General features: G+C 46.7%; 1 protein-coding gene across 1 annotated transcript in view; it reads left to right on the top strand.

Moving 5' to 3' along the window:
- The first annotated feature begins 5,497 nt into the window (after positions 1–5,497).
- The window catches only part of CFAP54 (cilia and flagella associated protein 54), a 66,459-nt gene continuing 57,599 nt past the window's right edge, over positions 5,498–14,357 (top strand). Inside the window, 7 exon segments of the mRNA XM_061574402.1 lie at positions 5,498–5,698; positions 7,701–7,806; positions 8,844–8,984; positions 10,534–10,696; positions 11,486–11,544; positions 13,008–13,151; positions 13,656–13,769. Of these exon segments, the coding sequence (XP_061430386.1) occupies positions 5,517–5,698; positions 7,701–7,806; positions 8,844–8,984; positions 10,534–10,696; positions 11,486–11,544; positions 13,008–13,151; positions 13,656–13,769 (909 nt within the window). The 5' untranslated portion in view covers positions 5,498–5,516.

The raw sequence follows: 14,357 nt of genomic DNA, 5'->3' as shown, positions 1-14,357 counted from the left end.
ACAACAAACAATACAAAAAAAACACAATATGAGTGCAAATATACAAATAAAACTAACTAGTTTTGTTTACTCACCAGGTAAATCCCACTTATGGTATTAACTTCTTTTTCAGGAGCGACCTGGCTATCACAAATGACATCTCAACGAAGTGGCTTATCGGGTGGAAATGTTCAGCAGGCAAATACTCTAAACGCACGTGTCTAAACGTGGAGGGAAACCCCATAGGACCCGCAGAAAAATCCGCGAGATCACGGGGAGAGAGACACGCAAACTCCAAATATACAGGTGTCAGGGTCGGGAACGAACCCACGACCTCCTGTATACCGGAGCCGCAGGTTACCGATCCCTAGTCTCCATCAAGGAGCACCAAACAGCGTGGTTCATGTACACGGTCACAACATCGTCAAGACCCACCAGAGTGTATGGACCCCCCTCCATCCAACAGTTGATTTATGTCAAAGGGCTGTTCACGTACACACACGTCGCATTACCATGTACTCGCTTCGAGAAGAAAACGGTTCGTTCAAATGCCTACTACCCACGATGACATACGGGGTCATAAACGTGGTCCCAAACGAAAAATATGCAACCGAGGCTGAAAAAGTGCCCACAAGGTGAAGCGTGGAGGGACGCGTGCTTGTGATGCCATTCTGAGACAGAAAGAAGAACGCGTGGATGAGAGAAAACACGCGGGCTCGTGACATAATCATAACTGAAACTGTTAAAACGAAGTATATGGGCTTGGGTAGGACACCTCCTCAGACGAGATCGTGGGACGATGGTCAATAATAATAACGGAGTGCCAGCCAAGGGACAAAACGCGTCTGACAGTGCCACCGGCAAGGAGGTGTCGCGGTTAAATCAGCTCCCGTGCGGGTGCCGCGTGGATTACTAACACCGCAGTATCGTTAGATGTGGCGGACGGATTGGGAAGGAGGCCTTAATCCGGCAGTGGATTGACCACGGCTGCCTGTGATGGCATGCACACAACCCATCGCTCCTATTCAAATCGGAACGAGGCACGGTTTTGTGGGGCTACGGCAGCTTTCAAAAAAGGAGAAAGTACCCGGTGCAGGCCTTGCTCACTCCACTGCATGTTGGTGCCTCCACCAGAGGGATCTCCAGAGAGACCCCCCCCCCCCCCCCCCCGTCTAGAGAAGTGGCTCTGAACCTAGGGTGCACGCACCCCCTGGGGGTGCGAGACGTGGCTCGATTTTTCAAAAGGTAAATAATCGAAACAGAAATTAAGCACGGGCACATAAGTACAACTACTTTATATTTTTGGTTCTTTCGGTAAAGTCAAGTAGAAGGGAAATAATAAAATAATATAAATATTAAACAATAAAAATTCTCACAACGTTTCGCCTGCAACACAAGCAATCATCATCAGGTGTGAAATACAATATTTTTGCTGTGGATTTCACACCTGATGATGATTGTTTGTGTTGCAGTCGAAACGTCGTGAGAATTTTTATTGTTTAATATTTATATTATTTTATTATTTCCCTTCTACGTGACTTTACCGAAAGAACCAAAAATATGAATACCTGCAGTCACGAAAGCTTTAAATTACAATTACTTTTTTCATCAAACCCCAGCGTATTTATGAACATGATACTGTTTTAACCAAAGGGGTGCAAGGCTGCAGTAAAGGTTAAGATCTACTGCTCAATGTTGCATTTTTGACCTGCCTCTCCCACACTGGTTACACGTAGGAGTTCCCACACTTAACCCCACCACACCTATCGTGGTGTACCCTCCCCCCCCCCCCCATGTATACCCCTGAGCAGACTGGGGAGGGGGGGTATCAGAAGCTTGCCCATTGTTTCAACTGCCACGCCGAGAGATCGAACGGGCGACCTTTGCAGGCTTGCAAGTCCACTGCGATAACCATTACATCACCGGCCGGTAGCAGCAGCACCTCTACAGTCGCTTCCACGTAAACAAATATACGTATATATGTGTATATATATTTCTTAAAGCGCACTCAGGGGAGGGTGGGTGTGTGTGCTGGCGATGTTAAGCAATGAGCTATGAAGCCCTCGCCCGTCTTGTGTTTAACCCGAATTGTGATGTTGAGCCAAAACAGCTGTATCGTGTTTGCAAAAAGCCGGCCCTTTTCTGGGCACTTTCTCGCAGTTCCACCTCCCAGAGCTCACGCAGTGCACGAGGCCCATGTATGGTCACGCAGAAGAAGGAGTGGGGCAGGGCAAGAAAGGACTTTCTTTGGTGCGGGAGGGGGGTGCAAGAGGGCTTTGAGAAAGAGGAGCGAGCGAGCGAGAGCGCTTCCCGGCCGCTAGTGTAAACAATCGGACCATTACTGATTATGGGAATACTGTGCACGCACGCAGCGCCTCCCTTTATCGTTGCAAGCCAAGGATGACCTCGCCCACCACCGCCACCACCACCGCTCCCTGCCCCCCCCATAGTGAGTACTCATTGTTGCAGACCGTGTTGCTGACGGGGTGACGTGACTCAACTAAAATATGTTACATTTTGATTTAAAGCTTTCGTGACTGCAGGGATTCATATTCTTGGTTCTTTCGGTAAAGTCACGTAGAAGGGAAATAAAATTATAAAAAAAATAATAAAAATTTTCACGACGTTTCGACTGCAACACAAGCAACCATCATCAGGTGTGAAATCCACAGCTGATGATGATTGCTGGTGTTGCAGTCGAAACGTCGTGAGAATTTAATTGTTTTATATTTTTATTATTTTATTGTTTCCCTTCTACGTGACTTTACCGAAAGAACCAAGAATATAAAATATGTTAGTTTTTTATTTTACCAGGTAAGGCCCACTGAGCTACATGGCATTATTTTTAGAAGCGACGTGGCCATCACAAATGAGGAGCTCAACAAAGTGGCTTCTCATCATCACGTAGAAATGTCTCGCGGCCAAATACCCCAAACGCACACGTTGATTCTAAATGTGGAGGAGGGGGGGGGGAATCGGAAGAACCGAGAGAAAAATCCACGCGACCGCGGGAAGAACGTGCAAACTCCAAACATACAGCATGCGTCAGGGTTGGAATCGCATCCACGACCTTTTGTATACCAGGCGAGGTAGTTAACATCTCGCCACCACAGCAACCCTGAAAAACTGGAACCACGCATCTGACACTCACTACTCACCTGACCCTCACCACTCACCTAACACTCACCTGACACTCACCACTCACCTGACATTCACCACTCATCAACCGCGCTAACCACTCACCTGACACTCATCACTTATCCATAATAGAGGTTTTTGGGTTAGATCGCGTAAATGTATAAATGTGTCGTTAAACCCGCCACCACCCGACACAGCCAACTAGTAAGGGTTGTCACGTAAACAGAACGTGGCCAATTCGTCACTAGTACAACACTAACCGGTTGTGTTGGAGAGCCAAGCCACAACATTTACAAACTGAGTACGACGTTTCGAAACCACCCTCACAAGTCAGCAATCACGCAACGCACTCACGACTCAACTGGCACTGACCACTCACCAGACACTCAGCAGTCAGAAATCTCCGCAATCGTCGTCCAATCTCGGTCGCGTCCTCTTGCCATTTAAGGGAGGTTACTCAGGCTGTCGCATGGATACCGTGCAGGAGAATGTTATTTTTTTATGCGCTCGGTGAACTTAAGTGCGACGTTGCGTGTGGCGACAGCACACGACAAATACACAACATGAAACAATCGTGGGACAGGGGGGTTGGGACCAGTGGTCTTTATTGGGGGCCACCATACCATGTACCATTACTCAGACAAAACCCCCCTGAAATGCATAATCCTCGTATTATTTTACATACATATTGTAGGAAAATCAGAACAATGGAAAGATGCACTACTGTACAATGTTAAGTATGACAAGTAATTTGTGATAGTGAAACGGATGCACATTTGTGTCTGCTCATTTCCCCACGTGAATGAAATACAACATCTGATTTCCCATCACACAAAAGCCTCCATGCGACCCATGACCTAAGCACCCGGAATGCGGCCGATGTCGTCAGATCTCGTGAAGCTAAGCAGGTACGAGCCTGCATAGTGCGTGGATGGGTGACCAGGAAGCTTACAATGCGTTGGAAATAGTGTGTGCTACGGGGATACATTGTGGGCAGCAGAGTGCAGTGCAGGAACATATTATGTTGTACTGCACTTTATGCTCCCATGTCTACAGTGTCAGCCTTCAACCAAGAATGACAATTGCGGTGAAGTATGGACATGTAACCCCCACGACCCACAGTGTAGGGAGGCCCTCATCTAGCAGTGGATTGATAAAAGGGGCTATACATTTAATATTGTGTCATTGACAATGTTGAGCACTTTCATCTCCTCTTGAGACAGTATAAATACAAATAGCTAGGCCAGTCCTCACCACAGTAACGTGGAATTCCATGCCACTGGCTCAGGGCTGTCAATTGAGATGAGAATAATCCCATATTGCTCCTTTCGGTGAGCAGATACTTTGACTTGACCACACACACGAGTGGACCCGGAGTGGACTCGTGTATGTTGTGGTCTCTGGTCACACCTCATCTCCTCCACTCTCCCCTACCATGCAGCTCGCCCCATATATGTATGCAACGCACACGCACGCACTGAAGACACTTGCATTCCTTACTCGGGAGATTTTAAACACCGTGACACCGTGTCAGACATTACGGTGACGCAGCCACCATGTTATTATTTGTGGTCAGATTTGTTTTCAGGTTGTACTGCTTTGTTGCTCGGCATGATGTCCGACGTTTCGCTGCGCCTGCCGGGAGCTTTTGTAGGCACTGAATGGAGTAGCTCATGTTTTCCCTCGGTTATGTAAAGTTGCCAGTTGCTGCTGCTGCTAGCGATGTGAGTTTGTAATCTGATGTACAGCCGCGAAAACCGACGTAGTACGTCCTGTAGTTTCATAATGCATTTTAGGTTCCCACCCAAATCTATTCGAATTGTGCGATGAGGTCAGCACCGGGTTTAGGGGAATGAAAACATGACACTTGTGCAGGGCCCACGAAACATACGCGTTCTTATCCAGAAAAATAGGAGCGTTCCACTCATCCTTTTAACTATGAACAATATAATTGCCGTTGTATTAGGTTTTAGTTTCATCCTCCAATTTTCCCCATCTGACACCCAGCAATGAAGGGTTGGGGAACGTATGTATGCACTTATTTAAAACTCTCCTCTTCAAGTATATTGCATTGAATTTCGATTTAAAGCTTTCGTGACTGCAGGGATTCAACTTCTTGGTTCTTTCGGTAAAGTCACGTAGAAGGGAAATAACAAAGTAATACAAATAAAACATATTTTATTATGTAGAAGCGAAATAATAAAATAATAAAAATAAAACATGACCCCATACAAACCAATAGGGCTCTTGAAACCCAATAATCATCACCCCATACAAACCCAACGGGGCCCTTGAAACCCAAGAACCCTACCCACCATCAACCAATGGCGGCGCGCGCCTGCAACCGCGTTGCCATGGAGACGCGGCGGGGGGGGGAGGACGCCGGAGCAGAGGCGGCGATGGCGTCGCGGGGCTCAGCGGCAGCGGACGACGCCGTGGCGGTGGCGGTGGCCGTGGCCGGCGGCGGCGGCCCTCTGGTCGCGCGTACCCGGGGCCCCGCGGCTCCCCGGGCCCTGGAGCAGGAGCTCGGGGCGCTGCTGGGATCCCTGAGGCGGGAGCGAGGCGAGACGGGGCCGAGACGGTAACGCGACCGGCTCTGGTCGTAGCGCGCAAAGTTTACTGTCAAAACGTGACGCGAATGATGGATCCGTCGCGCACGAGTCCGCGCGAGTCGTTTGCGCGCCTCCTGTCGCACGTGCCGACCATTGTCGATCCACTGCTGGACGGTGGCCTCACCGGGCGTCCTCATGGTCGACTCAGCCTCAAATGTGTACTTGGTGCGGTGTGTAGTCAACCGTGGGGGGCGGTGTCTGCCCCCTCCACTCCCTCCTCCACTCTCTCCTCCACTCCCTCCTCCACCGCATCGATCAGCTCCCGCCGGGCCCCCCCCCGATCGGGTGATCGATCCTCCCGCGCGAGCCCCCCTCTCGACGTAGAGACACGGCTCAAGCGCTGGCTCACCGCCGCACGGGGTTACTCCTCGCACGCCCCCGGACACCACCACCACCACCACTCGTGCCAAGGCGGCTATGCGCACACACGCGCCCCTGCAGGCGCTTATATGTCAACATGCGCACGCACCGCGACGAGCGCTCCACGCTCGCTCTCCCGCCGAGCGCACCGTCACTCACGCCGATGCCCACGCCTGCACCGCTCTCCTCTCCCCCGCTACTCACACTAATGTAGCGCACCGCACTGAGCCTGACGATAAACGGCGGCGCGAAAGCGCGCGGACGTCTGCGGGTGGTTATCCGCGAATCTTGCTTCCACACAACGGCCGGCATCGAACGGCTGCGCGAATATCCGCGCCGGCGGGTGGCTATCCGCTACGCCGCAGCCGCGCTAAGACGCACTCTCAAGCGGCTGCACGGACACGCGCGTGTCGGTGTGCGGTTGATTCCCACACCGCGTCCACACAATGACTAATGCTACAGCAGCGGCGTGAACACGCGCGCACCTGCTGACATTTGTATTCTCACACGCGCACGCCCCACGGTTAGCACTACAGCAGCGGCAATGTAACCTGTCCTGCGGGGGTCGGCCAATCTCCTGGCATTGGGAAACCGTGGGACTTCCCTTCTAGGGGTCCTTGGGATGAAACCTGACGTGCCAGGCAATCCCCCGCCAGGACACTACGTGTGTGCGCTGCGTCTGAGTGTGTGTTTAGTGCGGGGGGCCGGGAGGGAGTCGCATTGCTTGCAGAGTTTCTCCACGGTCGTGGCACGACACAACATCGCCGCTGGCCATGGGCGCAGTTTGCGGCTGGGGGGGGGCAGCAACGCCCCCCCCAAATTGGACATTTCTATTAATTTAGTTTCAGTTGTTTATAATTAAGACTTCATATAAATTAATCATATGCATCCACAATTCTTAATGTGAGGGACAAAGCGAACGCCTGCTCTTCCCCCAAATATGGAAGTCAAACTTTGCCTAAGCCACTGGGGAGACAAAGGCGGCCGGGCGTGGTGTTGGCCACCTCGCGCGCCTTGCTGGTCTTCATAGGTGTTCGCAAACAGCACTTGCCCCTACGGGCTACAAGGGTGATCTTTGTGTTTGTGTGTTTTTTCTGCGTGACCATACTTCACCGCTCGTGTGTCAGTGCGGGTTGGTGGAACGTTGGGCCAACGTTGATCCAACGGTTTCAAACCCATGCCAACGTTCAACCAACGTTGGCATGTTCTGTGCAACAATGAATCATGAGAATCATAGGCTATACTTTTTGTTATTACTTTCGTTGTTTACGCACTAAATTTAAGCATTTTCATCATTTCAAACAGTCATTTACTGCCAATTTTCATATAAACCGAAAATGTTATTTATAAACTTGGAAAAACGCTTCAGATTAAACATTTTCACGGGTTTTCATTGTGTAAATTGATGGGTTCGTATCGAGGCCTAATTTTCAGGGGTTTTTTCGGAATGAATCTGACAATTGGGAATGCACATCTCTCACGCTACGGTTCTGTATGTTCAACTGCTCCCAAATGCAGAAAAATACAATTTCACAATGTATCCGAGTGGCAGCAATGTTACGTATCTGTATTAATGGCCTCTCTCTCTCTGTGACTTCATGGTTTTGTCAGCTCGAACATGCTGTTTGCCATATGGAATAAGTACGAACATAAAATCTCAACTGAATTATTCCGAAACAAGCTTCTCAGCACCGGGGATATACTGGTGGAATTAAAAGTAAGTACTGTAATGTAAAATGTACACTGTTAATATACTACAAATAGCACAGATTACATCAACATGTCTCCCTGATTCGCAATGGTTTGCGTGGGTGTCAATGATGCCTCGGCCATCAATTCTCTCCAATTTTGCCCGTCCTTTGTAGTATTTGTCAGGCGTTGTACCGGCTTATGACATCACATCCTATGGATGGGCTGATGTGATACCTGTCGGACCAGACAACTCACCAGCCACCAGTTGCTGGATACTCATCTCACATTTCTCAGACACTACATCCCTGACACCACTCACCAATCGCCACACACTCACTATTCAACTATTACCATGAGTAACATGGGCTCCCCTCTATTTGTACATATGTAGCTGCAAAGAAAGGTAGCTGTGTTTTGGAAACAGTTACTGTTTTTTGACCGAGGTAAAATATCAGAGGTTGTGCCAAAGCAAAATTGAATTCCATACATCACAGGATTCTTGCAGCTAGAATTAGTCCTCGCTTGATCCTGTACAACAAAATTGAATCAAGTAAAACGCTGCGACAGATTGGTAAATTAAGTTATCTATATATATCTCAGTGATGGCTGTGGCTCCAGTTTAATTTGTGGTCGAGTAATCTCTGCTTAGGATTTTCCAGTTTTATGCAAAATATTACGACAAGTTTCTTCATAATTTTCTCCACCGTATAAAAATCTGAAAACCATGCACCTTATGAGGAGGACGCATCGCATGACAGACCAGTGCTCGTCATGGCATTTGCTTTCGATGCATTCATTAACCACTTACACATGTTGCCTCATGCTGAAAAAAAAGATTAAATGGAGTTTGTGATGCCTATAAACTGGAGCCAAGAGTTGTGTTTTGACCTCTCCTAATACATATGGCACAATATATAACTAAATACAGTAATTTATCGCGTATCTTTATTGAAAACATTCCTCTTTAATGGCTTCAGTCAGTATATATGCTTATTATACTTTAGTTTGGAACTCCAATCTAAGATTGCTTATGAATTGCAATTTGTATTTTCTGTCTCACAGAACCATAAGATGGCGTTGAATCTGTGTTACGGACGATACCTCCAGTACATCTACCCATCTCCTCATGACATCGGCAACTTAAGCGAACTGATGGCTCGCTTCTTCCCACGAGAACTCGGTGACAGCGACTGTGTACCTACGGTACGTACATCATAAATATATCTCTATCACTTTTGCAACAATTAGTGAAGAGCATAGTTCTCCCAGTACGTTGAGCGAAACGTCGGATATCATGCGATACAACCTGAAAACACATCGGAGAACTTTGCAGCACAACCACAAAAATGTACGCAGTGATTGGAAAGAGCACATTGGAGCCCATAGGAGCGGTGGTACCATGGTGTGCGCCACCACACTACAAACCTTGCTACCTAAGTTTGATTTCCGGCCATGGCTCACATCGGTGACGCATGATATATGAACCGATTCTGGGTCTCCCCTTCACCACCGACCAGCGTGTTGAAGTACGTTCAAACGACCCCGATGACACCGACACGTGGGGAGGCCTTCATCCAGCAGTGGATTCACAAAGGGTTCTACTCTTATTCTTTGGTTCTTTCGGTGAAGTCACATAGATAGAAAAAATTAAAGTTATTAAAATAAAAACTACGACGTTTCGATCACAACACAAGCGGTCGTCATCAGGAGGATAAAGGTATATTACGTTTTTATCACTGCTACGACTAGGTTAATGTTGTAATAAAACCTTTCACTCAGAATTATTCTTTGACCAGAAAGCAGCATGGCCTGTCATACATTTTGTGCAGGGTTGGCTAATGTTGAGAACTAAAGCGTTCCATGAACACTGTGGGGCCTGTTTAACACAGCATAACAAAGCCATGTAAAGTGTACAGGCATGCTCTGTTAATGAACCTAAAACGTTTAAACTGGTCATCCAGAGTTTGCCTGCTTAAACAAATGCTTCTGGAAACCATTGGTCTCGAAAGCCCATAGGCTGATGAACCAACATTTATTTTTATTAAAACATTTTGGTGGTAGTGAACACACCCTTGTCAATGGTTTTTACTTTGATCTTTTTTTATTTGTTACTATCTGTACATTGACTTTTTCCACAATTCCATCCCGATTGTGCCACCGGTGTCAATTGTGCTGTCAGTGTCATGTCGTGCTTTTTGTGTTGAGTTTGTTGTTCTTGCCCGGCACCTCCGAATAGCACGGTTGGCTACATATGGTGCGAAAGAACTTCAACATACATACATACATGGGATGATGTATCAATTCGGATACTTCGCCTCAGAGCAGTGCAACCCTTCATGTTAGAAGATAGCCCATGGAAGCAAATATCACAGAGCTACCTCCGAGACCCCTTCAAGTGACCCCTTCAAGTGACCTCTGGTCCACACAGAATGGTGCCTCACTTACCCCACTTGCCCTGCTACAGATTAGATTGACAAAGGTCAATCTAATATTTTGTATATTTCAGAGCTGAAAATGTAACCAAATGAAATTAAGCGCTTGTATTTAACATCATGGAAATTTTCTGCAATTATTTTAGACTGGGATAACATCATCAACTCATTACATTTGAGAATCCGATTTAGTCAAGAGTAACTGCCTGGATTCGAACCCAAATTCTCTTGAGCTACCCAACCACCTCATTGGTACCCTATTATGATTACTAACCGTGTGTGTGTGTTCTTTGTTGTACTTGTCCTGTGGCACCCTGTAGGTACGTGCATTGCTGGGTTTCTGCACGTGCCAGTTTGCTTTACTGGTGGCAGGTGGTGGTGGCGGCGAGATGAAGCGCAGGTGCCTGCAGCTGCTGTTCCTGCTGCGCCTCCTCACACAGGCACTGCTGCAGGACGAGCAACTTTGCTGGCTCCTCTATAATGGTACCTTGACTGCCTGATTCTATAACCACTCTCCTCCGATCTCAGAAGCTAAGTAGGGTTGATTTTGTTTAGTACTTAATGTAAGACTGCCTGGCAAGTACAATGTGTTGTGTGCTTGGGTTACAGAGCAGCTAGGCAATGGCAGTAAAGCAATGGATTCTTGAATCTATCTGTGTGAAGCGTTTAGTGTTATCCTCCCATATGTGTGGGGTTGTTCCGGGTTCTCTGATGACTTCCCACATACCAATCACTTATTAATGGAATTGGGAAAAGGAAAGCATGCTCACCTGAAAAAATCTATATGTGTTAAAAAAAACTATATATGTGTTAAAAAAAACCTTACGTTAGCTGGGTCGAGTGGTGGTGCAGTGGTTAATGCACGGAACTATGAACCCAAGTTCGATTCTCAGCCATAGCTAACATCATTAGTGAGTGATATCTTAAATAATCCTAGCCCCCTCCCCATTCATCAACCTGCACTGACCAGCGTGGTGAAGTATGGTCAAATATCCCCCACATTAAAATGAATGCTGTGCATTTATATCGGTTGTCTAACTTTAGTCACGGAATATCCAATGTTTTATGCTGTTAAACAATACAAATTGTTGACTTCCTTGCACAATATCTTAAAGTTCTGCCAGATGGTATTTAGTTTACTAACCCTAGAGGAATGGCGATGAGGTCAAGACAACCCTGATGATAATATTCAGCAATATTTCATTCTTTATTCCTTACATGGCCTTATAATGTGCGCTGACTGTTGAATCTGCCAACACTTTTTCTTTACAGGCACCGTTCATATATACACCATTAGCAGACACCTCATGGAGCATGGCCATTCTGCAAAGGTAGAGTACTTTGAAATGCTATACTATTTCGATGGATTTATACCTCGTTTATTCATAACAGTCCTACCGGAGCACTGAGCTGGCAGCACGACTTAGATCCTTGATTCGAATCCAAGCAGCCGGCCGTAATTAAATTGGAATCCCGAGAATATTGAGTTGACGATTTCAGCCTAGTCACCAATGGCTTTACAATATATCCTTATAGAGAACTCGATTTTTATTTCTGCATTTCTGAGCTATGAGTACAAATCATTCTGTGACTTCAGGTTTCCTCCCACACACACATTTCTTAAATAATTGGCCAAGTACTCCAATGTAGAATGTTGCAGGAAAAATATGGACTCTCTTTGTGGCGTTTCTGGATAAACAAGGGCAATATTTTTTTTATTTAGAACATCAATTTAACCAGGAAAGCCTCACTTAGTCTCGACACCCATTTTTCGAAGGTTCCTGCTAAGTTTCACAGTAGGCGTTGATGATTGCTGTGTTTTCCAAGTTGAGTAATTTGAAGGTCATTTTACAAATTTGGACCCTGACGTCGGCACACATGGCCAACTCTTTTTCAAAGGATATGTAACGTCCATTGTAAGGCAGACAAATGGTTAATGCACCCACAGTACTAACCAGGGCGGCGGTCGTGGGGCTTGAATCGCGAACCTCTGCAACAAGCGACATGCGCTGTGACGTTGGCCTCGCCACCGCTCCATAGATTGTAATTGTGGGTTTGTGATTTATTCCAAATAAATTCCAGGTTGACAGTAAATTTAGGATGTGCCTGGGTACGATAAGTAATATTAAAGGAGTTGATAATTATAAACAATAATTGTTATTTACCATGTAAAAAGTAAACATTGACTGATTGAGAATGGAATAATTGGGAGATCACCACGTGGCCCAGAGATCAGAGGGTTGTTTTGTTACCGCTGATACTTTGGGTCCAAATCCAGGCAGCTCCCTGTGGTTAAACCGTGTTCTCAAGTGTAGTGAGTCTCATCCCATTCACCAATGATATCGTACAAAAGTAATTTCGTAAAAAAAAAATCTGGATTTAATTTCGTACATTTCAGCCCTGAGAATTAAAAATATGTATTTGTAGTGAGTCTCATCCCATTCACCAATGATATCGTACAAAACTAATTTCGTAATAAAAATTTCTGGATTTAATTTGGTACATTTCATCCCTGAGAATTTAAAATATCGATTTGTCTGTTACGCTTCAAATATGAGACTGTCTGCACCCCGGGGTTGGGTGAGAAAGTGCTGCCCCCTACTGTGTGGACCAGAGAATCTCAGTGGTTGTTTTGTGATAGCCCCTTGTGTGGGCTATTCTCAAACACGAAGTGCTGCAAGACATGCGAACTGACGCTTGGTTTCTTTGACGACATGACACCGATAGCACAGATGGTATATGTGTGTGGAAAAAATGTATAAAATGTGTCTGTCCGGCGTGCTGTGCGGGTTAGGTGTGTGAGTACTTGCTGTGGGCGAGCGTGTGCATGGAGAGCTCGGTGCCTCTACTGGACGTGCGCTACCTGAGCTGGCGAGCAACGCTGTACACAGCCGTTTGCCAAGCGTACTACGACTGCAAACTACCTGCACAGGCGGAGGTACAGCCAAACCATTGCTGTCTGAGCAAACGAGTGATCGGTTGACGATATTCACCAACACACATAAGCCCCTTACGATTTCAGTGCCTTGTACGAATGAATGTGTGAACTAATCACTTCCCTATTAGACGATTGCAACTCTCTCCTATATGGCCTCGTCAAATCCCTCATTTCTTAACTGCAGATGATCTAAAATGCTGCTGCCAGACATCTCACATGCACTTGTAGATGAGACCAAATCTTCCCTACCCTCCAACCTCCCCACTGTTGCCCAATCTTATCCCAGATTAATTTCAACATCGCACTCAACCTCATGGACTTATCCCTGTCTACCTCTTCTCTCTCATATCACTTTACGCCCCTCCACACGTTTCTCTGCTCCAGAAAGAAGGCCATCACTACCTTCTTGAGTGGTGTTCGCTGGTCTTAATAGCTACTTTCAAACAGCACCTGTCCCTGTCTAAATGGAATTATGTTTTGTTGCATGTGTGTGTGTCTTTGCAGGAATTTGCGAGGCGTGGTCTGGCGAAGATAGCCGAATTGAGTGAACTTGAAAGCCAGAGTTCATCTCCCCACTCCAATCAAGCTGAGAGTGCTTTCCGTGATGCCACCATCAAGGTGCAGGATATTTGTCATGGGTTATTTGCTGGGGTATTCACTTTTACATGTATAACCCGGTAGCACCCACAGTAATTACTGTTAGCGGTGGTGCAGTGGTTAGCACACTGTGCTATGAACCTGGCGACCTGAGTTTGAGTCCCGTTCACAGCACGTCAGTGGCAAGTGTTATCTGCACTGACCTAGCATCCTTCTAAAGCTCTTCACCAACCAGTACTGACCAGCGTGGTGAACTGTGGTCAAACAGATCCCATGACTGACAGCGGCACGGGGAGGCCTTCGAGAGCTCCAGTGTCAGATGTGGGTTACTGTAATGCATGCTATATGTAGCTTGGTGTAGATAAAGTTGTTAAAGCTCAGTTAATATTTCATGGGTAAATGACAACAGAATAATTAAAGATATGGATAGGCAAGATTAAGCCGTGGTGATGCCCACCTGTGACCCAGCACTTTGAAGGCAATGGTTGGAGGATCGCCTAGAGGTTGTAAAGCTCACAAACCCATTGAGTTGCACGGTGGCAAAGGGATAATACAGAAAATGTTTCATGAACCCCACTTGTGTGGACCTTTGATAATTTTTTATGGGTT

This window comes from Lethenteron reissneri, chromosome 55 (genome assembly GCF_015708825.2).
Source record: "Lethenteron reissneri isolate LAM-NWPU_2019-01 chromosome 55, ASM1570882v1, whole genome shotgun sequence".
Classification (NCBI taxonomy): domain Eukaryota; kingdom Metazoa; phylum Chordata; class Hyperoartia; order Petromyzontiformes; family Petromyzontidae; genus Lethenteron; species Lethenteron reissneri.
Note: the sequence above shows the minus strand (reverse complement) of the source record. Positions and strands in the feature narration are given on the sequence as shown.